General features: G+C 41.1%; 1 protein-coding gene across 1 annotated transcript; it reads left to right on the plus strand.

Moving 5' to 3' along the window:
• The first annotated feature begins 6,545 nt into the window (after positions 1 to 6,545).
• LOC117880472 (protein NDNF-like) lies at positions 6,546 to 14,085 on the plus strand. Its single transcript, XM_034776708.1, has 3 exons — positions 6,546 to 6,779; positions 9,378 to 9,511; positions 10,853 to 14,085. Exons 1-3 carry the CDS (start codon positions 6,595 to 6,597, stop codon positions 12,202 to 12,204), a joined length of 1,671 nt encoding a protein of 556 aa, XP_034632599.1. The 5' UTR covers positions 6,546 to 6,594; the 3' UTR covers positions 12,205 to 14,085.
• The last annotated feature ends 8,972 nt before the right edge of the window (positions 14,086 to 23,057 follow it).

The following is a 23,057-nucleotide window of genomic DNA, read 5'->3' on the forward strand; positions in this document are numbered from 1 at the left end:
CCCAGGCTACTTGGAGAGGTGTGTGTGTGTGTGTGTGGGTAGGTGTGTGTTAGATAGTTTCCTACTAAAATACTCTTCAAAGCTGAGTTTAGTTTCCTTAGTTAGACCTAAGCAGAAAAAAAAATCATTCTAAAATATAAAAACAAAGATGAATTCTTCAGAAATAAGGCTGCTGAAAGGAAAAATCTGCACCTGTATTTTTAACAGATATTGTAGTCAGAGCCACATAATGCCACAGATAACTTTACATACAGCATAGGCATACCCTGGAGTGGGGACATTGGAGCCAGAACATGAAAAAGCAATGAGTTCTGCTCCCACAAAGCTAATAGGGGATGCCAGGACAACAGCTATGCCAGTCAAAACAATCTACACTTTAAAAAAAGCTAACATATGGACACATACTACAAGAAAAAATTAGTATTGGACAGTCTAGCTTGTTTTCTCTTTTCTACCTGCAGCTCCCTATACCTATGGCATATTAATTTCTCTGATTTGGAACAGGCTCGGCTTGTCCTTATTGGACAATCCTCAGAGTGTTTATGCATTGCCAGCGTTTGACAAAACATAAAAGAAATAGGAACAACTGTTCCAGTCATTAGGACCATATACTCCAAGTCTGACATGTGAGTGCTTTTTAAGCACCAGAATTTTGTTCACACTTCTCTGTCACAGCCTCACAGGGAGATATAATACTTGCTTGAGCCCTAGTGGGTATCTAAAAAGATCTTGTTTCTGAACAGGAATATTAATCATGTGTGTTAACCACCCAAGGACATATTAATTCAGGTAGCTGGCAGATACTGATTCCAACCAGTTAGCAGGTGGGAATTCTAAAGAGGTGCCCTCTTTCTATATTCATTTAAACAAGTTGGAAGTCATATTTCTTGCCAGAAACAAAATATGGCAGCTTGCCAGACATGAAAATATCAGGTGTATTAGATTATACAATGCCACAACCAATCAGACACAGAATTAACCCAATGAAGTTAGTGTAGCAAAAACATGAAAACGTTTCCCTCTCCCTCCATTGCAATCTGACCTAGGCAATACACAGCAGGAGTTTTTGGAAGGGGGAATGACCATCTGAGGGGATCAGTAACATAGCACAGAACTTTCCTCCTTTAGATCTTTAAACACAGGTTCGTAGCCACTCTAGAGCATTATCATCAGATGGCTGTTAGGAAGGTCTGTGTCAAATAGCCACATAACAAAAAGCTCCACCATGTTTTGCACCTTTGTTAGCAGCCATCCAGAAGGGGAATACCCGAACACTTAGGGCCAGCCCCCCACACTGGTATAAATCAGCATAGCTCCATTTTGCTGATTTGCTCCATTGCCAGTTCACACTAGTGGAGGATCTGGCCCTTAGATTCTCAATCCTTAAATGGGCATATAACATGGATACCTTGCTGCAAAAACCAAAAATAATGGATTCTGTACTTTACTCCCCCTCTGTTAAGTGTTGTATCAGGATCCTGGACTTTGCTCTTGGAACTGGGGAGTTCTAAAGAGGCACAGTAATTTGTGTGTTCCCCTTCCAGCCCAGTTGAGATAATTATGTAGTTTATTAGAATTATTATACTACAACTAGCTATAGCACTTTGCACCCAAGGATGAAAGTAGTTTTCAGATATAAAGACTCACAACACACCTGCCAGGCATTCACTGAAGAGCTAGATTTCTTTTTTTCCCAAAAACATTTTTAATGTGGTGACAGATTTTCATGGACTATAATTCTCAGTGCAGAGTGGAAAGGGGCCTGAAGGACTTTCCTATACTTGGATGATTACCTAGGGTATCAGCTCATCTATTAAAGTGGCATAACCATCTGTCATCCAGGAGGTGGGTTGCAAGGTTGGGGCATTGTCCCTCCAGAAATTCATAGGACCGAACTGTGGGCCCCTGGTGTTTTTATGTCTTCCCATAGTCTGTGCCTCCACATAAACATTCACACTCACTCAAAGACTCACATTGACTTCACTGGTAGGCCTATGTCAATAGCTATGAAGTGGTCTGAAAGAGTAATTGTAGTGGGCCCACTCCAGTAATGACACATGTGTCAAACATGCCTTCCTTGCTTTTGTATCTTCTGTGGATATTGAATTGACTTAATCAACATGTCTGTCCTTTGGGCCACTGGGCTCTACTCTGTGCTGCTCCTATTTCAGGCTAGGGCGCATCTCCTTAAAAGTCTGTTTAGACATTTCTGCCCATGAATCTCTACAGATCTCAGGGAAAAGGCCCCCCTGATTCCTTTGATGTAACTGATACTCTCCCAATGTCCTATTATTATACATTCCTTGCACATGTTCCCACTATTTGGGCAAACCTCATCTATCTGGGTTCTCCCTTGCCACACCTACCACATTTCAGGAAATGTCTTGTTCTTTAGAGGCGTTCTCTTTCTTTCTTGTGCCTCTTTTTCACCATGGAAACATTTTATTGGTTACTAGTTGCACAATACTTTCTTGGCTTCCTCATGAGGTGTCTTGCAATTTCATTAATTCAGAGGGCTGTTCCTAGTGCATTGCCTGTTCTGGAGTTAGCACAGACATTAACCGTGATTTTTCTGAAAGCTCCTTGTTTAAAATGATCTCCCATGTGTTCTTTCTTACCAATAGCAAAGCCACAATACGCTGCTTGTTCATATAGTGCCACACTTTCTCTGCATCCCTTTGGTAAAAGCAAGGGCATTCATGGATTCTTTGTGGAAAGAAATGTTCATTAAACATGTTAAGAACAATACCATAGTTATAGCTTATGGCTTCCACCATGAAGGCAAACAATTTATACATATTTTTGGCTTTGCTCCCTATTGCATAAATGAATGAGCTGACTTGTATTTTGCCGATTTCTGTGTTAGGCTTCTTTGTTATGCAGAAGCTAGTAAAGTGCTCTCTCCACGTTGGCCACTCCGTGGGTTTAGCAATCTCAGAGTCTTGCAGAGGGTTGAATTTTGGCCTTTTCTTGACTTCTTATTTATGTTGGCTCAAAATGAATCAGCTTCTGATACCATGTCACGTGGCAGTGGTAAAGAATAACAGTAAGAGTCACTTCCTGCAAACATTGAATAACTTTAGAATAAGGAAAACCATATTGGCCCTAAAACTTCTCTCTCTTCCTCTGCTTTACTACATAGTTCCATCCTAAACCCTCACCCAGCTTCCTACTGCCAGACTTCCTTCACAGATTTTAAGAAACAGTACATATTCCTCATGAAAGAGAGCAACATGCACTCCCCTCAATGTCTGCTGACAGATGCCAACAAGTACAAGCAGCAAGGAGACCTGGCCATGCCTCTGGCCTCGTGCAAATGGACCATGCCTATTTGGGACCATGGAGTATCACTGGGTGTGATATGTAGTCCCAATGACAAAAGCAATTTTTTTGTGTCCTATGTGAATTTTCCCCCCTGCACCTTTTCTCCCCTGGCTTCCCAGCCAGAATTAGCCCATAGACTTCTAGAGTTTCTTTCCCACACAGCTTCAGGAATCCAAGATATCTGCACAGCTCTGCTCAGAATTGTTCTTTCCAGACTGGTTTTAAAAATTTCAGAGCAGTCCCTTCCTCATAACTTTTCTCACTTCCTTTTGTGTTTGAATTGGCACCCGTTGGGACATAAAAAATACAGAAATTAAATACATCTGAAATAATATGTAACTTCTTCAGTGCTGGGGATATTGCAGGTCTAAGAAACTGCACATTCCACCTCCTATTTCAAGGGATGCATTCAGTTTGAATGAGATTGCGAATACTCAAAGGGCAGTTTAGAAGAATCACAGAGCCATTAATACAACACTATAAGTTTCATGCAGAGATAGCTATGCCCCATAGCTGGCTAATACTGTGGAATAAAAGGAGTTAAATGTGTTCACACTCTCTTTCTCTCTCACCCCCTCCTCCTCTCCATGCATTTCTGTCAAAGACCCAATCTCTGGCCAGCCACCGGTGGGATTAGGCTGCGTTAACAGTCTGGCTGACACCTTGTGCAAAGAATAAGGTCTCACTGTCTGAGGGAGAATACATGCATGCACTTTTTTCCACAGAAGACATTTGAGAAATGAAACAACAATTTAGACTTTGAAGATTTCAAAATTACACAGGTTACCCAAAAACACAAAAACCCTCCCCTTTTGAAAGACTGCAGGCATTTTAGTTAATGTCTATGTGGGAGCTATATGGAAAAATCAATTCTGTCCTCTTAAACTGGTTTCATAGTTTTGGTTTTCATCTATCTACAGAGATCTGAAAAGTCTATGTTGTTTTGTTTTATTTTGCTTCTGCAAATAAGAGAGTGGTCTGAGGAGCATCTGTCTATAAACACAATAGGTAAGAACAGTTGTTGTTTTTAGTTTTTGTTTTGTTTGTTTTTGCAAAAGGTGTCTCCAAGAATCTGAGAGTATGTTGTCTGTGTAATCAAGAGAAGTCAGCCTTTAGGATGATGTTCTATTAAGGATAAGCTGATTATGTATGGTATTTGTTTATTTGTTTACTTGTTTGTTTTTCTTTCCTAGACAAAAAAAACAACCCAAAAAAAACAAAAATACTGCAGACACTATGTGAATGTTGTTTGCAAAATACCATTTAAACAGCAGCAAGAGTAAAAACTCTGAAGTGCTGGGCAATTTGGATGCCTTATTAAAAGGTAAAGAAAAATACTTCCAGGGTTAAATTTTGAGCTAATAAGCTATAGTTAGAACAAAAGAATGGCAAAAGTGACAGAGAAACATTACCATCAGAGGAAAAGCTTTATTGTAAAGGGATTTACGCAAGTAATCAAGAGGAAGAATAATATTCGCAACTCTTGCTAGACTTATTAGCATAGTTCTATATTTTATTCGTCAGGTGTTTTAAATGTTACCAACACATTTTCAAAGTGGAATGGAACAGGATATTAAGATGTTAAATAGGATGTTCTGTAGTATCATAGCCTGTGAGACATACTAGTTATTTTGGAAATCACCAATGAAAACAAGTTTTCCACATGATAATCTGCAAATAGATTCAGAACTATACTTAAATGTACAGGACCAAGATGGAAATATTAAAACTCTGCTCCACTTATAAATATTCTTGTTAATGAGCAGTAGCTCAGCTAAGCTGTAGACTTTTTGACTTGCTGAGTTCTTCTTAACACAGGCTACAAAAGGAAAGTGCCAGTCACAAAAACTGTACAGATTATAAATCATGGATTCCTCATGTCACAGATTATTTTTCTTTTATTCGCTCTTCTTTTACTGGTTGATCATCACATTTGCTGATGTCTTTACTTCTTCCTATTGCTTATAAGTTGCAAGAGGTTGTCTTTTTTCAAAAGAGATACTGCTCACAGAGCACCCCCTGCCTACCAATGCACTGCCCTGCATTTTACATCAGTTTTGAAGAGACTTGTTCTTCTCCCCTTCTCTCAGGTCCATCACTTCTCGCTCTCTCTCTCCTTAGATTAATGTGAGGCAGATGGAAGAATATTATGAGGATAATGAGCAATCTAACACAATAATACACTGCAGAAAGTTCCAGTACTTACTTAACCCTTTTTATTTGTGTAGCTCTGTACAACATAGATGTGGTGTTCCATTTTTAACAGCATCTGCATTTTCACAGACCCCTTGCTGGAACTGCCTAAGCCTCACATGCTCCTTGACTACATTCCCTGCAGATAATAAAGTGTCTCAGCAAAGGGGAAAATATGACATTTTAAAAGTCTGAATCAGAGGGACATGGGTGCAAACTACCATTAGTTTAAAACCGAGAGACTGCAGAGATTGACTGGAAACATCCTAAAGAACACCTACTGAGAGAGAATGCTGGAAGGAAGAAGATATAAAGTGCTGGAATTTCAGAACTATTTGTCCAATCGTTGCATTATAATACAGGCTTCCTCTAAATAAAAGACACAAAGAATTTAAAATCTACTAAGTCCCAACACATTGTCTCTCACCTGGGGTCTACCACCTTCTTCTCCATATACTCTTTTCCCTTTTAGATCATTTGTTTTCTGTGCACATACCTGTAATCCTGATGAATTTACAATCAGTATGAAATAAAAATAGAATTACAAAAAACACAGGTGGCAGCAGCATTAGGAATACAATAGATTAGCACTAATTTGTGATTGGGAGACTCCTTGCAAATTACTGAATCTGTAAAATTACCAAGTGAACTAATGCAATAAATAAGCCAGGATAAGGTATCTTCAAATGTATTTTGTCCATTCATTTGTCAGCTGTTTTTAGTTTTATTGATAATTCTCTTCTTCATATTATACTCATGCAATATATACACTGTATTATACATATATTTGGTAATATGAGACCTTACTACAGCTTCTGCTATTTAATCTTTGCTGAGAGCTGGGACAAGACTGAGACATTTCTCTGTGAATTTAAATGATTTAGCAAAGTGCAGATTAGCAGCATTCTGCTGCGCACTGATTTTTTTTTACCATTTGTGACAATAATGATTATTGGCAAAGCACAATGAGAGGTACATGAAAGGAGAGGTTTTTGTGGTTGTTTGTTTGTTTGTTTTGTTTTCCCCAATGGTAACAATCGCTATAAACTTTTATTACCCCAACTTGTAGTGCTGAAGATGTTCAGATTCTGGATTTACCTGCCTTTCCATCTTCTCGTGGCCATGTGTTTGTGTCATTCTATAAAGGTGCCCACCAGTTCCCAACGCAGCTTCAAGAGTGATCTCTTCAACTGTAATCATTCCCTAATTCTTGCAGATGGTAAGGAAACCACAGTCCACCTGTTGAAGGATATACCTAAAAGGTAGGAGCAAATCATTCAATACAAATTCGCATATGTTATTTTTCATTTCCTGTCCTATGCACATGCAGACTTGCTACTGCTAATATCAAGGAGATAACTGCTGTACACTCCCTACCTGCAATGCTCTGGCAGTGCTACCTTTAGTACCCTGAGCCAAGCAATGCAATATTGCTGTCCCTTGAAAGTATCTTCCAATATCTCCTTCCAGCCTTCTCTTTCTTTTTTTGCCTTCTTAGTTGAAAAATTTAACTAGAATCTGGAGTGATTTTTTAAGACAGATTTCAGCTACGTAGATTCATTGTAAGATTTTTCCCTATTTAGCTCTTAATTGATGCAATTACTGCTGAGTTTACATTAGGCTCCAAATGTGAATAGCTATTGCTGCATATCAAGGTGATACCTTAATCAGTTGACCTATAAAACTGTAGGAGCACCAGGGCCTCAGGCCAAAGTCAGTTGCAAATATTTTTCCTCAATAAATTAACTACCCAAATCATTACAATAAGTGTATACTTTAAAACTGAAAATCAGCTTTCAGATGTAGTGAATGCTTAGTTGTGTATTTGGTGAGCAGTACTAAAGCTTGCATAGATCAAAAGAATTTTTAATATTGAAATTCCATTGAAGGTTAACCTGGACTTCCCAAAATGCTGTGAATTTTGTATGTAGTCAAATCTCTGTGTGTGTGTGTGTGTATTTATATATATGTATGTAGGTGTCTGGTACCCTGTATCTACCTCAGATAGATATCTGGGAAGAGATGTCCTTTAACAAGATTCAGCCAAAATACTCCTTGGACACTAACCAACATTATTAGTGTCAATAGATCTGATATACATTCCTGCAGAATGGTCAAAGAGCAGAGGGTAAGCCAGATGGCTCAGTCCTGATGGGCACTGTGCAGAAAGAAAACAGGACACTGCACATGTAGTTATATAACAAAATTATGACTACAAGAATGAACCTAAGAATTCTCCCTGTTAAAGGGACATAGGAATTGAAAGTCTAAGAGAAAGAGGGGTTTATAGCATGTGGTTTAACAGGTACATATCAATTTCCAGATTATTTTTTTTAACTTGGTTCAGCTAGAATAAAGGCTTGAAGTATGCACTTAATTATAAGGACTGAAAGCTTCACAAGAACCTTATAGTTTTCCAAAGATCAAACATAAAACCAGAAAATTCAGAGCCCAGGTTTAAATTAAAAGAAGATGAAACATTTAAAAAATATGGAAATACTCAGTGGGAACCCAAACAACTTTAATTCTGGCCCAGTAGCAATACCCCGAAAATAAATAAAAACTCTCTGAGGTGACCTTATGTGTCCATAACATCTCACCAATGAGTACAAAACTATAATTACTTATATAATTGTGGAATCTCCATCTCTGGAGATATTTAAGAGTAGGTTAGATAAATGTCTATCAGGGATGGTCTAGACAGTATTTGGTCCTGCCATGCGGGCAGGGGACTGGACTCGATGACCTCTCAAGGTCCCTTCCAGTCCTAGAATCTATGAATCTATGAATATTTTATTGTACTGTGATCTAATAGAGTCCACCTGTCTTTATGGCCATACTCAGTCCACTGAGAGCCTGAGCAGACAAGGAGTAAAGCTGGAGATTAGGCTTTACTGGAATCCGTCAGGAACCGATGTCACTTTGTACCAGTGATACACAGTGGGCCAAATTTTCAAAGTAAATATGTTAAACTGAACTCTTGTTAGGTTAGATTAAGGATTCCAGGGAGGGTTCAGTATGCTAGCAGAGTGGCAAGTACATTTGTGGTGCTACCCAAGTGCATTTCCACCAGTAGGCAAAGGTAGAGTTAAGAAATTGAATCTCTGTATAATCATCACTTTTGGGGCATTGAGTGGGAGCTACTTCCCATATGCATGGAGGGCATTCACTGCCCATATAAATTTTGTATCAAGTAGCTTTCATGAATGTCTTCAAGCTATGTATAAGCCTCCAGATGAGCAGAGTAGACTCATTGCAACTAGAGAGACTAGTGACATGTTGGGATGGAGAGATGAGGAGTAGCATCCTCACACTGCCAATCAAGAACAAGTAGAACTACGTATGAAATAGATCCTCTTAGACTCAGACCTTCGGAAGACGGAGTGATGCTCACATACTATATTATTCTTACAGAACCCATTGTTGGTTGCTCCAAGCAAGAAACCTGGGTATCCCATTTTGGTCAAACACATGCTTGTTTCCCTAGTGTTAGTTTGGGAATGGAGCTCTAATAGAAGTCACTTTCCTAATTCCATTATACCATAGTATTTACTTGTCCCATAGAGTCTAAAAAGTCAGTATTGTGAAATACATTTACCCGGTAATAAATAGACAATATTGAAGAAAACCTTTGTGGTTTAGAAAGAAACACAGTATGTATTCTTTTAACATAAGAAAATGTAGATCACTCTCTAGGCTATTGCTTTAATGTACCTAATAGTAGAATTGTCGTTATTACCTACAGTGGAATGTAGTTTTTAGATCTTCAGTATGAATGGCTAATTACTTTACCTGCTGGGATTCTGCAGTATGACTGTGTTTCTTAATGCCTCCAGTTCATTTTTAATCCACATTTTCAGGTACTGTTTCATTCTGGAGGAAGACAGAGCCCCAGCTCCTTTCACGGTAACCGTGACACCCTGTGATGTTCCCATTGAATGGAGTATACTAGTACATAAGGCATCAACAAACTTCCTTGGAAAAGCAGCACGTGGTAAGAGCTAAATGGAAGGAACCTTAAATCTGTCTGATCACTGCAGGAGGGAAAGTAGCCCATTCATAAGAAGTGTCACCAATCTAGGAAATCTCACTACCAACAAAAATGGCCTGGGCAAACTGGAAGTTATAGGTCCAAATCTCCCTTCCTGTGGACTTACCTGTGGGTTTGGAAAAATAGGACCCAAAACTCCACAGGTGAAATCCTGGCCCTATTGGAATAAATGGTATTTTTGCCATTGACTTCAATAGAGTCCTGCAAGATAAAATTCAGTTTCTGACAAATTCTCTTCTCAGGGTAGTGTAAGGAAAGGACAAGTTTATGGCCACAGATGAGGATGCTGGCACTTGTTCCCTCCACCATAGCCATGTGCTCGTATTCTTTCGGAAGTGTAAGAGAAGCTGAGGTGGGGGAGTTAACAATGCAATGAGCTTTGTTAATCTGGAATCTCACCTGGATATCTGCCAGGCTGCCAGGGGAGCATGGAAAATAGTGTGGCTACTCCCCAGTTCCACTATTAACAACTGGAACCCACCCCAAAACCCAAGGACCCTAACTACACAATGTTCATATGGAGAGTGTTCCATAAGATCAGCAAGGAGGGAGGGAAGTGCTCTTGACAGAGCCGTCTCACACCCTTCTTTGTGTTTCAGACCTCTTGGGCTGGTATTTCCTCTTTTCTGCTCTTTGTAACAACGTGCAGCAGAGGGAAGAATTTGGGTCATTTCTAGTTCCCTGGGAATACAATGTACAAGGCAATAGGCATAGAATAATCCGGAGCTATGTTTCCCTCAAGTTAAAAGAAAACTTAATTCTCTTTTATAATTTCCAGAATCATTTCATAGGTTTAAAAAAATAACATTTTTTTAATTATTAAAAAAGCTAGACACTGCCAGAATCAAGATGTTAATTAGCAGGGAGATTCACTTGACTAGTTAGCTCAGTGGGCATTCCTTCAAAGCCTCTGGCTTTTTTTGTTCATACAAGGCAGGTAAAGGCACAAAATCAGAGTAAAGGAAACTCGTACTACACAAAATGTCAGTGTCCTAAGTAAAGTACAGGAAGAAACACTGACAGAAAGTGAAATGTTGCAATGACATCCGGTACTATATAGGTCAATATATTTGCAACTGGGAGTTTAATTATAGTCTGTTTGAAAAAATTATTTCTCTCTTGCAATATTAAAAGAATAGCCACTAAAGCATAAAATACTAGTAGCAAGAGGAATTTCTCTGGCATATGAATAATAAAACTGAGAAGCTAAGTGATGAATTGTTGTGGGGCATGAAAAAAAAAACAATTGGGTCTGCTTTTGATGAGTCTGCTTTTCACGTGCAGGTGATTATGACACTCTTGAAGCCACAAAATCTCAGAAGATTCCAAAGTTGGTGTCCATGATATTTAACTATAAAGGAAATTCTGTGGAGACTTATATGGGTATGTCTTCCTATTCTGCTTTCTATATGCTGGAGTTCCTATCAATTGAACGAGACACACACATTACTGTATACTTAACAACTGACACAACATCTGGGCATCTGTATCCAGAACTTCCATTAGATCCACGCATAGATGTTATCGGTATTGGCCATGCAACTGTGACTCTAGCTTGGAAACACAGCCCATCGGTCTTAAAGCACAAAGAAAACATCCAGTATTGTCTTCTCGTCAATGAAAAACACAACTACAAGAGTTTATGTGCAGCTGAGACAGCTATCAGATCTTCAGGTATGAAATCGCCACCAGCACTAGCTCTTTCTCTCTTTCCATATCTTCTAGACCATCAACAGGTGATGATACTGTCCAATAGTGAATTAAGTATCATCAACAGGGTTAGTAATGGGGAAGTGAGGCAGATATGCATGGGCACCAAGAATACTTATACAGTGCCCAACCTTAGACCCAGCACTCAATATTACTTTGATGTTTTTGTAGTCAACCTCCTCACTAATGCAAGTGCTGCCTACACTGGAACATTTGCAAGAACTCTTGAGGAACCTGAGCCTAAAGTTATTGAGCTGAAGGATGGGAAGGTAATTCATCTAACCCTGGATGGGAAAAAGCAGAAATTCTACAGCTTGCAGTACCAGGCTAGACACAAGAAGATCCAATTCATCTTTCAATCTTGTAGTGGCCAAGTAGGGGTTCAGATAACAAGGAATGGTAAAGTACTGGCCTCAGAAAACATTGCAGGCTTCAGACATTTCTCACTGAAGGGAAAGCTGCTGGACACGTATTTGGTGCAGCTAAGGTCCATGGACCATACTAATTCTTCTGTGAAAGTTCAAGTATCCTCTCACTTCCACAAGCCTTTCTTCCCACTTCTTCCAGAAAGCTTAAAAATCAAGTCCTTCAGTAAACTGAGAACCTGCAATTCAGTCACCATTGCCTGGCTAGGAACACAAGAGCAGAGCAAGTACTGTGTGTACAAGAAAAGGATCAAAGAGGATCAAGTTTGGATGGAGGTGAGGAGCGCAGACAGGTGCTCAGGGCCCAAATCCAGACACAACTCTGAGAAAGTGCTGTGCAAATATTTCTATGATATAAATCTACGACGAGCAGTTACCACACAGACCATCAAGGGATTGGAAGCAGGGACTCTCTACCTGTTTGATGTTTATCTAACTGAACCTTCTGGGATCCCAGTCAGGTATCACAGTAAAGTTGTGAAGACCAGGAAAAAATGTTGAGGGCTTTTCAATAAATGTTTTCTGGTAGATAAATAAGGAGCAAAATGAAAAACATGCACAATAAACACCAGTGCTCTGTGCAGTTCAAAATATATTGGGGCATAACACACGATTATTAAAGCTGCAAGATTTGTGGGGAAAGAATTTTTTCAACTGTCTAGAAAATTAGGCTCACTCTGGCATATTTTTTCCAATATAAGCTTCTCTCTCAGTTGTCTCACATTGACAGCAAAAACAAGACTAAAACAAATAGAGACACTTGGAAACAATGGATTCACCCCATGACATACAAGAAATCAGCCTGGAGTGAAATGAACTAAAATGGACCTGAAATCAAATTCATGTTGTTAAATACCTTTCAAGGAGTATTGAACTGTTACTTTAAAATCTAACGTTGTTTTTTCACTTGGCATACCTCAGTAACTGTCAATGAGGGACTGAGCGATACCACCAGAATGACTATCTCTGACAGATTGACTGTTCCCTGCCAGTTGAGAGATTTGCTTGTGAAGGTAAATGGACAATGGACTGGTATTGCTGCAAAGCATCTCTCATGCACAAAGGTGCAAGACTGATAAAAGTGGTGGATCGGGTGTCCAGCTGCTGCAGCTACACATTCTAGTCAACTGTAATTACAGGAGATTCTCAAACAACCACATCACAATTACCTGCATATTTGAATTGCATTCATTCCTGTGGAGAAGTTATTCTTGTTTAGAGATGGACCTGACTCACAAAGTTTGGACCAGAAATTGGATCTGAATTTCCCCAAAGTTGAGGGTGTTTGAATACAGTTTGCTGGTTCTGCCCATATAGAGAAAGACCTGAGTAGGGAAGTCTGAGGAGAAGGAAGACAGTTCTGATCCAAACTGTTCTAGTTCAGGTCCATTGCTACTCTTGTTTGGGTTTATGTATTCTATACATACATATACATTATATAGACAAGGTGCATCTTCTTTGAAGCTTTCTTGCAGCAAGACATGGAGGGCTGAAAACATTATCACTAATCCTTCCTCCTCCTCACATAGAGATTCACACATGCTAAACGCTCCACTGCATGTATTATTTTACTCTTACAATGGGATACATGAATTCCCACCCCATAATTTCTGACCCTGGCAAACACCAGCACTGTGCAGAACTGCATGAGGACCAGTTCCCCACAAGATCACATTCTGGTTTCCCTTCCCACCGTGCCCACACACACACAATCCTATGCAGGCACCTCAATGTGATAGGCTAATTCCTTCCTTCCATGCAGCACCAACACAGCCTATTTCAAAGAATGTGTTGCTTTTTTAAAAATCTGATTTTTCCTATTGAGTAGCATGAAGTAGTATGTCTGTAGTAAAACCTGACAAGCACAGGTGTTTTTATTGTCTCTGATTCTCTGATGGTCTCTTTTAAATTTTGGAAAAGGCAAAGTATGAGGAATATTTTGAATATAAAAATCCCCTCAGAAAAAAAAATCTTCATAAACAATTATGCTGTTTCATCACCTGCGGAAGAGATTTTTGAACACAGACACTTGGCAGATCTGGATTTCATATATAAAGTAATGTAAAACATTAACAGACCCAGATATTTCTGAAGAAAATTGATCTGCTTTATTTGTTTTTCTCCAAAATTATACAAAGCCAGGTGTAAGTGCGTAATTCTAGCCCACATGTATTTATTGTACATTGTGCATGCTAGTACTTCCTTTACATTACTGGAGCATCAAGGTTTCAACTTATTGTTCATTATTATTATTCATATTTCAACAGTGCTCAGAGGTGCCAGTCAGCACTGGGCCCCACTGTGCTAAGTGCTGTACAAACATATAGGGTATGTCTATACTTAAGGCTAAATCGGCGCTGCTGCGATAGATGCGGAGGTGTCTATTTAGCAGGTCTGGAGAAGACCCACTAAGTCGATGGCAGAGTGCTCTCCTGTCAACTTCTGTACTCCAGCTCTCCGAGAAGCGTAAGGGAAGTCAGAGGGGAAAGCATCTCCCATCGACACAGAGCGGTGTAGACACCACTGTAAGTCAACCTATGTTACATAGACTTCAGTTACGTAAGTTATGTAACTCAAGTAGCATAACTTAGGTTGACTTACAGCTGTAGTGTAGACCAGCCCATAGTATGAAACAGTCGCAGCTCTGAAGAATTAATGTAGTTTAAGACAAGACACAAGAGTAGGCAAGAGGCACCTGCCCAACAGCTTCCTTGTGGTTCCTGAATATGAATGCCAGTGCCAGCCCCCCTGCCTGCTGCAAGAAGGGGGAGAGTCCCTGGCACCTCCGTGGGATCAGCTGAAGAATCATGGCCCTACACTCCTAAAACACTGTGCAGGAAAACATCTAGGGATTCTGAGCAACACAGAACTTTCGGGGCCACACACCTAAGGGTATGTCTACACTGCAATTAAACACCACAGCTAACCTGCGTCAGCTGACTTGACCTCACAGACCATGGGCTGTGGGGCTGTAACGCTGCGGTGCAGACAATCAGGCTCAGGCAGCAGCCCAAGCTCTGGGACCCAGCAAGTGGGGACAGTCTCAGTGCCTGGGCTCCAGCCTCAGCCCGGCAAAGCAGAGTCAGCTGGCATGGGCCAGCCATACGTGTTTAATTGCAGACATACCTCTGAAAGCCTCTCCCTCTGTGACCTGTAGCCCCACCTGCGCTCATCAAGAACTCTTCAGGTAATTGTCTAAGGATCTAGAGGCACAGCATTCTCTCTGGCAGGCCGTTATGTCTAAAATTTGCTTCTGCCAAAAAATAGCCTGAACCCAAACCTGGCCATGTTTAGAACATGATGCAAGACTCATCCTTTTACCCACCAACTGTACACTTTGAAATCCCTCTGTTTTTCTCTGTCTCTTGAAAGTCTCAATGGTGTGTAATTTATCTGTTCATTTTATCTGGGTTGTGTTAAGCATGTAAAGTACACTAAGGTGCTATGGAGACGGATGCCCTATAAATGATTGCAATAACAACCTAAGGAGAGGAGAGTACGATGATCTATCCAGTTGTTTATAACACACTCTTAATATGCTAACCTTGAGCTAACAAAACTTCCATTGAGATCTCTGTGTTTGCAAGCTAGATCCAGGGCAGTATCATAGGTGCTGGAACAATTTTTACTGGGGGGCAGGGAGGGGTTTGTTAAAAGCCATTGAACAAAACTGTAACCTCTGTATAGGATGGAAACCATTTCAAACCAGGGGGTTCTACTGCACCCCCACCAGGCCTAGTTCCAGCACCTATGACAATATATGGCTCAGAAATAACGTCACAGAACTCCACTTACAATAGGTGCACTTAAAAGTCATTCAATTTCCATCTCACTGTTGATGTTATATAGAACCATTAGCAGTATAGAAATTAGATGTGGCAGAAATGTTCTTCGCTGTCATTCTTTTCAGTGCTATTCTCCTTTTATGAAGCACAGCAGGAAGCAGACCTTGAAAACCTTGACCACATGCCCTCCCTACCCCCCAATTTGGCTCTATCTCCTCTTGCTCTCTTTCTAAAGGAGCTCAACTACTTGGCCCACCCCATCTCAAGCTGCAGTCAGCGCTTTCCATCTCCTAACAGTCTACTAACCTGTGCCAAGTAGGGAAAGTACTGAAACAAAGCCTTGGAGATTTAAAGTTAGCCCTGTGAGGCCTTGAGGAAGCTACAGAGGCCTCTGTATATTTTGTCCTCTCAAATGATTTAAGATAAGCCCTCTGTGGCTTTGCTAGGCAAAAAAGTTTTTCAAAGTGTCCTGTGGTTCCCATATGCTGCCAGCTGCCACAACCTGGAGCCTGAGGATGATGGAATATCCAAGCCTGAATCAATAATATCCCTTCCCAGAATGGCTTGCTGTGTATTCTCTGTTGCAAGGACACCACTATGAAGATGGAGGGCTGGGGTAGAGACTCAGATGATCAGAGAGGGTGGGTAATACTGAGATTCAGACTTTGCATGTATTTCAGCAAAGCCTCCCAAAATGGCTTTCAGCTTTTCCCATGAGCACTTGGCTCTGACAATCACCACTTGAACCTTGAAGGCGACAAAGCAAACAGTGGGAGATTGAAACCGCAAAATAAAGGGGCATAGGTTACAATTCAGCGATGGGTGGTGAGTACAAATAGCAATAATCTAATTAAACGGGCATGTTCTAGAGTTTAGTGCCTACAAAGGGACCAAATTAAAGCTTTCATTCAGATTTAATATATTTCTTGCTGGCACCACCAAGCTGCGTAAATGAACTCCTCGAGCATATCAAGGATGTAAGTTTTCCTTCTGACTCATCACAATCAGCTCACACTGGCAAAACCATTTCTTTAAGCAGAAGAACTTCATAAGCATCAGGTTTACACCTACTCTCGCGAAAGAGCTCAGTGTCATGGGCAGACTTGGAAGAATGTGATTTTTATTTTTTTTCTACTTTTGAAAGTTAATATTGATTTTTGTTTCTAAGGTGTTTTATTTTATTTTATTTTATTTTATGTGGTTTTAATTTTTACAGCTGCAGGAAATTAAGGGGGAGTTAGGTTAGGGCAGTACTGACAGAGGGTCTCTAGGGGGCTTCCTGGATGGCCAAGGAGCCCAAGACACCCCCAAGCACAAGTTGTGGGGGAGGCTGCGGTCCTGGCAGGGCAGATCAGAGAGGTCAGGGCCGTGAGGAGGATGAGCCCCTGGCTGTGCGGGAGGCCACCCCCTGTCCAGGGACAGCTTCCTCACTCCTAGCTGGTGAGGGAGAGAGCAGATCCATGCCAGCAGCATTGGAGAAGGCTCCCTGTGCTGCTACAGGGCCAGTGACACCCAATCCCTGCAGGCACAGGGTGCAGGATGGAGGCTGCACTGGCACTGACTGTTACCGATGGATACTTTTTTTCATATATTTCAGTGTGCAGATGAAATTGACCTTTACCAACATCTATCAATTTAAATTGAATCCTGCCAAGCCTACTCAGGGATAGGACTCATAGTCAGCAAGGTAACATCATGCACAGCAGTTAGTGGGCCTGCCCACCCCAGCCCCAGGTGATATTCTGTTCACACTGATATGATATGAACGCTGATATTGACAACACCAATGTGAAGTGCATGCATGTGTCTCAGTCGGAGTTGGGCAAGCTGCTCTGTGCCAGCACTAGGTCTCAAGTGAGAGGACAGTGCAAATGCACAGCAAGGCAATGCACCAAGCACAGTTTAACATACATCAGTGCAATGGAAATTACAGGGAACTACACTCGTGGGCTGCAAAATCCACAGCTGGACTGTCTAGAGGCAGCAGCGGTTTAGACCGGGCAACCTTCCCAGATTCTTACCACAACATTAGGTCAGATGTAACATAACACAGGCAAATGCCATTTCAGTGGCCTTGGTCTGGCTGGTATACACTAGGGAATTAATATAGTATTGGACAAGTACAAAGAGCAATAGTGGCGCTTACTGGTATGGGAAACTTTCACCACATAATAAGAATGGTGTGGGTGAGTTCTTGCTGATTTGCTTATTCCACAGGCAGAAGAGATTTTTTTTTTAAAATGAGGCTGTGATGTCATTGACATGAACTGTGACTGTATAGATCACTGTTGCAACCAAGGTCCTATAGTTGTGCCAAATCTTGTACAAAGGGGGTCAAGTGAGCTGTCTATGAAAAGGTTGTAATTTGCTGGTTATAATTATGCTGTCTGTCGATGTGTATCATTTTTGTATTTGAAGTTATGAATATTGGCTATGTACATGTAGCTCAACGTGTTTGATTCTAAGTAGCATCAGTAAAGCATTTGGTCAACTTCTTGAGAAAGGACTATTCTGAGTAAGTGCCCAATCAAGAAACACTTAACTGACAATGGACCTTGGGAGACTCCAATCCACATCTGAGGAGCCTTCCTGGGAATGTTCAAGGTAGCATGTGAGCAATGGCTGCTGCCTGCAAACTGAGTCATGCATGGACATGTGACTTGCCCATGTGACTCCAAACTCCATCTTGCTGCTTTAATTTTCCACAGTAAGAACAAAGGGGTTTACATAGTACAAAAGGCCCTAGAAACCCCTCCATTTGGTCTTCAATCCTGCTTCTGTCCTCTGGAGGAACTGTGCTTAAAACTGAAGCCCTGAGTGACCCATCCAAGCTGGGATGTTTGTACTCCAGAGACTTGATTGATTTAAATTAGCAGTAATCCCATCAAGCCTGAAACAAGCCTGAACTAAGAATTTTGCAATTGTTGTATGTATTTGATTCCATTTAACCAATTTTAACTCTCATCAATTTCTTTCTTTTGATGAATAAACCTTTACATTTTAGATTCTAAAGGATTGGCAACAGCATGATTTGTGGATAAGATCTAATTTGTTTATTGACCTGGGTCTGGGGCTTAGTCCTTTGGAATCGGGAGAACCTTTTTTCTTCTACTGGGGTATAGGTTTTCATAACCATTCCTCCCCATAAGGAGTGGTGCTGGTGGTGATACTGGGAAACTGGAGTGTCTGAGGGAATTGCTTGTATGACTTCTGGTAAGCTAGTGGGGTAAAACCGAAGTCCTCTCTGGCTGGTTCGGTGTGCCTTAGTAGTGAAGGGCCCCCAGCCTTGGGCTGTGACTGCTCTGTTCTCAGGGCCAGCTCTAGGCACCAGCGTTCCAAGCATGTGCTTGGGGCGGCACTTTTCAAGGGGGGGCACTCTGGGGTTTTGGTTTTTTTGGGCGGCAAAAAACCTGGAGCCGGCCCTGCCTGCTCTAAGCAATTTGTCCTGAATTAATACTCTCAGTAGTGTCCCGCCAAAGGCCGCTTTGTTACAGAGGCTGATAAGAATTCTAAAAGGTGTGTGAATAAAAATGTGTTACCTATCGGCAAGTGTAAAATGAATAAACATGGCTGCCCTGCCATAGACAACAAGATGAAGCATGTCTGCATAGGAGAGCTAATATCTTTCAGAGGATAAGCAGACCATGATCACCTCCCACTGCTCATTAAAAATCACAAGGGATGGAATCAAAGCAGAATTTCTCAAACTTTTCAGGTTGGAAACCCCTTATCAGAAGCCAAACATTCCCACAACCTCCTTTCATTTACTAAAGAAGTAAGAGTAAAAAATGTATCAATGATGATAAGTCTATGTCATATGTGTGTGTCAAGTTATTGACTTGAACTGGGACCATATAAACATGGTTGCAACCAAGGTCCTGTAGTGGCACCAAATCTTGTATAAAGGGGGTCAAATGAGGTGTCTAAGACAAGGTCATGGTTTGCTGGTTATGATTATGTTGTCTATATGTGTGTATCAATTTTGTAGTTGAAGTTATGAATATTGGCTCTATACTGTCTGTATTTCAAACTTATGCTATGCTTCTGGGAAACATCCCAGATAAGTTGGTGTTAGCTCTGCCTAGCCTGCTTGATGGCCCATTAAGGACCATCAGCTAAACAATTGACCCATTGAGAAAAGGCAGATATGCCTTGTAACTCAGCAAAGTATGCAGGAACTTGTCCATGTGACTCCAGACTCCATTTTGCTGTAATTTTCCACAGTAAGGACAAAGAGGTGTTCTTACACGTGGAAAAGAATATAAAAGGCTGATGCCTCATCTCCATCTTGTCTTCAATCCTGCTTCATACCTCTGGAGGGACTTTGCTACAAACTGAAGCTCTGAACAAAGGACTGAATGACCCATCCCAGCTGTGGATGTATTCCAGAGACTTGATTTTGAACTTGCAGTTTATTCTATCACTGCTACAAGCCTGAACCAAGAACTTTGCCATTACTGTATGTAATTGATTCCATTTAACCAATTCTAGCTCTCATCTCTATCTTTTTCCTTTTATGAATAAACCTTTAGCTTTTAGATTCTAAAAGATTGGCAACAGCGTGATTTGTGGGTAAGATCTGATCTGTATATTGACCTGGGTCTGGGGCTTGGTTCTTTGGGATCGAGAGAACCTTTTTTCTTTTACTGGGGTATTGGTTTTCATAACAATTTGTCCCCATAACGAGTGGCACTGGTGGTGATACTGGGAAACTGGAGAGTCTAAGAGAATTGCTTGAGTGACTTGTAGTTAGCCAGCAGGGCTAGACCAAAGTCCTCTTTGTCTGGCTGGTTTGGTTTGCCTTCGAGGTGGAAAAACCCAGCCTTGGGCTGTAACTGCCCTGTTTTAAGCAATTTGTCCTGAATTGGCACTCTCAGTTGGGTCCTGCCAGAACCAGCATCGTAACAGTGTGTGTTTTGAGAGATTGACAGAGAATACTTGTCCTTAACAGGTGAGGGGATGCAGACAGTGGGGGAGCGAGATTTTCTTTGCATTAGATTGCAATAATATTTCACTCCCTTACAACCCCGCACACTCCAATAGCCTTTTATGACCATTCCACCCATGGAGGAACACTGAATTGGACCAACAAACACACACTGAAGAATATTGAAGAATGATATGTGAGATTACTGTGAGAACTCATTTGCAAATGAATTAAATTAGCTACATTTTAAAACAACCATTATTCAATAAAATCAGTACTAAATATTATTAAAATCATAGGTCTGGAACATTTAATGGAGAAAGAACAGGGTAAGTATTTGTTAATTTGTGTAACTGTCACTAATGGTTCCCAAACCCGAAGAAGAGTTCTGTGTGGCTTGAAAGCTTGTCTTTTTCACAAGCAGAAGTTGGTCCAGTAAAAGATATTACCTCCCAAACCTTGTCTCTCTAATATCCTGGGAGTGACACAGCTACAACTGCACCACATACAACTAATGGTTACACTAATATAATGGTTTATGTTGTTAAAAATGTCATGCACTGATATAATTATATTTTATTTTTTACTTAAAAATAATGAAGAGACAGAAAATAATGGCTGTATTGGCCAGTGGCCGGTGCAGGGGGCCAGATGAGGCTCCCTGATCCCCAGCCCTGTTAGTAATTAGAGCAACAAGGGTGTAGCTTCCACTTTGGGGAGCATGGAGGCTACACGGGGGGGAGTAGGTGTAGTGGAGCTCAGATCCATCACATCCCCTGCCATCCCCACTCTGACACCACCACACCCTCTTATTTGGATTACCCAACAACTGACACTGGAGGAAGCTATGCTGGTCTGCTAGCTTTTTGCTGGAAGATTCCCCCTGAACAAGGGAGTTCCCAGGTGGAATCATTGGCCAGTTTAGGTTCACTTTGTGAGGTTTACATAGTACAAAATGAATTTAGCAGACTAACTAATCTGGCCCACAATCCCAATAAGGAATAGAGCACAACAGAAAACTGTCCATAGCATGCCTTGCTGTGATGGGGTGTATGAACCCAAACTGGCCAGGAAGGAGCTGAGGAGCTGCAGTCACCCAGTGAGCTCCACCCTGCTGCACTTGTGCTAGGTGTCAGGCCTGGAAGGAGCAGTTAGAGGCTGGCTAGGAAGGGGAGTGAGCATGTGTGAGAAGCCTGGAGCTGAGTGAAGATTGTGGGCTGTCATAACCTCCCTGTGGGAGTGTAGGCCTGATAGGTTATCTATGTGATTTGTTACCAGGTACCTGTGGGTGGGTGTTAAGGGAAGCTGCTGCAGCTGGTGTCCACCTGAAAGGTAGGGGGCATGAAAGCTGAGTGTAATGGGGTGGAAGGTTCCTCTGGTTTGTATTTATGTTGGACTTTGACATGGGGGCTCTGCAGCTCTGGATGGGGTTTGGACTTTCTCAGTGCCTTGGCTGGAGGACTAAGCTATATCTGCAAATTAAGTGTGCTGAGGTTTCTGGGGAAACTGAGGGAAGAGTCTGGACAACCTGAGGCAGAGCTACTGCAGTGCTGTGCCTTGCCCTGAGGTGTGTGTGCTGGGATGGCATCTCTGCCACACTAACAATGTTCTAAGACACCAGATCCAAAGGCCCTTTAAGCCAGTGGTTGTTGTCCTATTAACTTCAGTGAGCTTTGTACCAGGCTGTCTAGCTGGTTGGGAGAAGGGCAATAATTGCTGTGACATGCCCTGCTGTACCTTAATGCTTTATGAAACTGAATGATGCGTTAAATAAGGAGGAAATTTGGACCCATTCAGTTTGGGGAAATGTAATCATAGAACTGGAAGGGACCTTGAGAGGTCCTCAGGTCCAGTCCCCTGAATAATAGAATATCATTGACCAGAAGGCCTACTTGTGCAGTACCTAGAGTTCGAATGTGATCTTGTATTTTAATTTTCAAAGGGGTGGGGTATATGTGTTAAAGAACTGCATAATAATTTAATATTGGACCTTAGAGGACTCTGCTGTTATGGGAACATTTGCTGCTGGACATATACAAATGATTGCCTTAATGACTAATATTGTAGTTGCAAATAGAAAAGGATGCATGGAATCAGTCTCAGACTATCAAAGTCACATTTTCAGTTTTTGACACTTAAATTCAAAGCATCTGGGGAGAATAGAAAAATACTTTTCTATCATCAATTTCAAGTTTTCTGCATTCTTAATACCCAGGTAAACTATGAGAAGTGGTTTTGGAATAGATCCAAGCTCACACATAACTATATCAGCTAGCTTCTTAGTTTATTCATTGATCTTAAATTATGGCTATAATATACAGTGCATTAGAGTTGCTAGGTAACAAGGTGAAAGGCATGCTGGGAACATGCTTGGTGTGGGTTTTGTCTTGTTTAGCTTTTTTCCTTTTATTTTATTTCTAATACTGGAGACATTTGATATTGTAAAAAAACAAACAAACCCTAAATTGATATAGACATTGCTTAGAAAGCATATTCGTTGTAACCCTGCCAGGGTGGACATTATGGCATGGGTGGCTACTCAGGCTGCAATGTAGACATACTCATTGTGGTAGGCATTGTACAAACATGAAGTCAATGACAGTCCCTGGCCAAGCAATCTTACAACCTAAAAGACAATGTAA

This window comes from Trachemys scripta, chromosome 7 (genome assembly GCF_013100865.1).
Source record: "Trachemys scripta elegans isolate TJP31775 chromosome 7, CAS_Tse_1.0, whole genome shotgun sequence".
Lineage (NCBI taxonomy): Eukaryota > Metazoa > Chordata > Testudines > Emydidae > Trachemys > Trachemys scripta.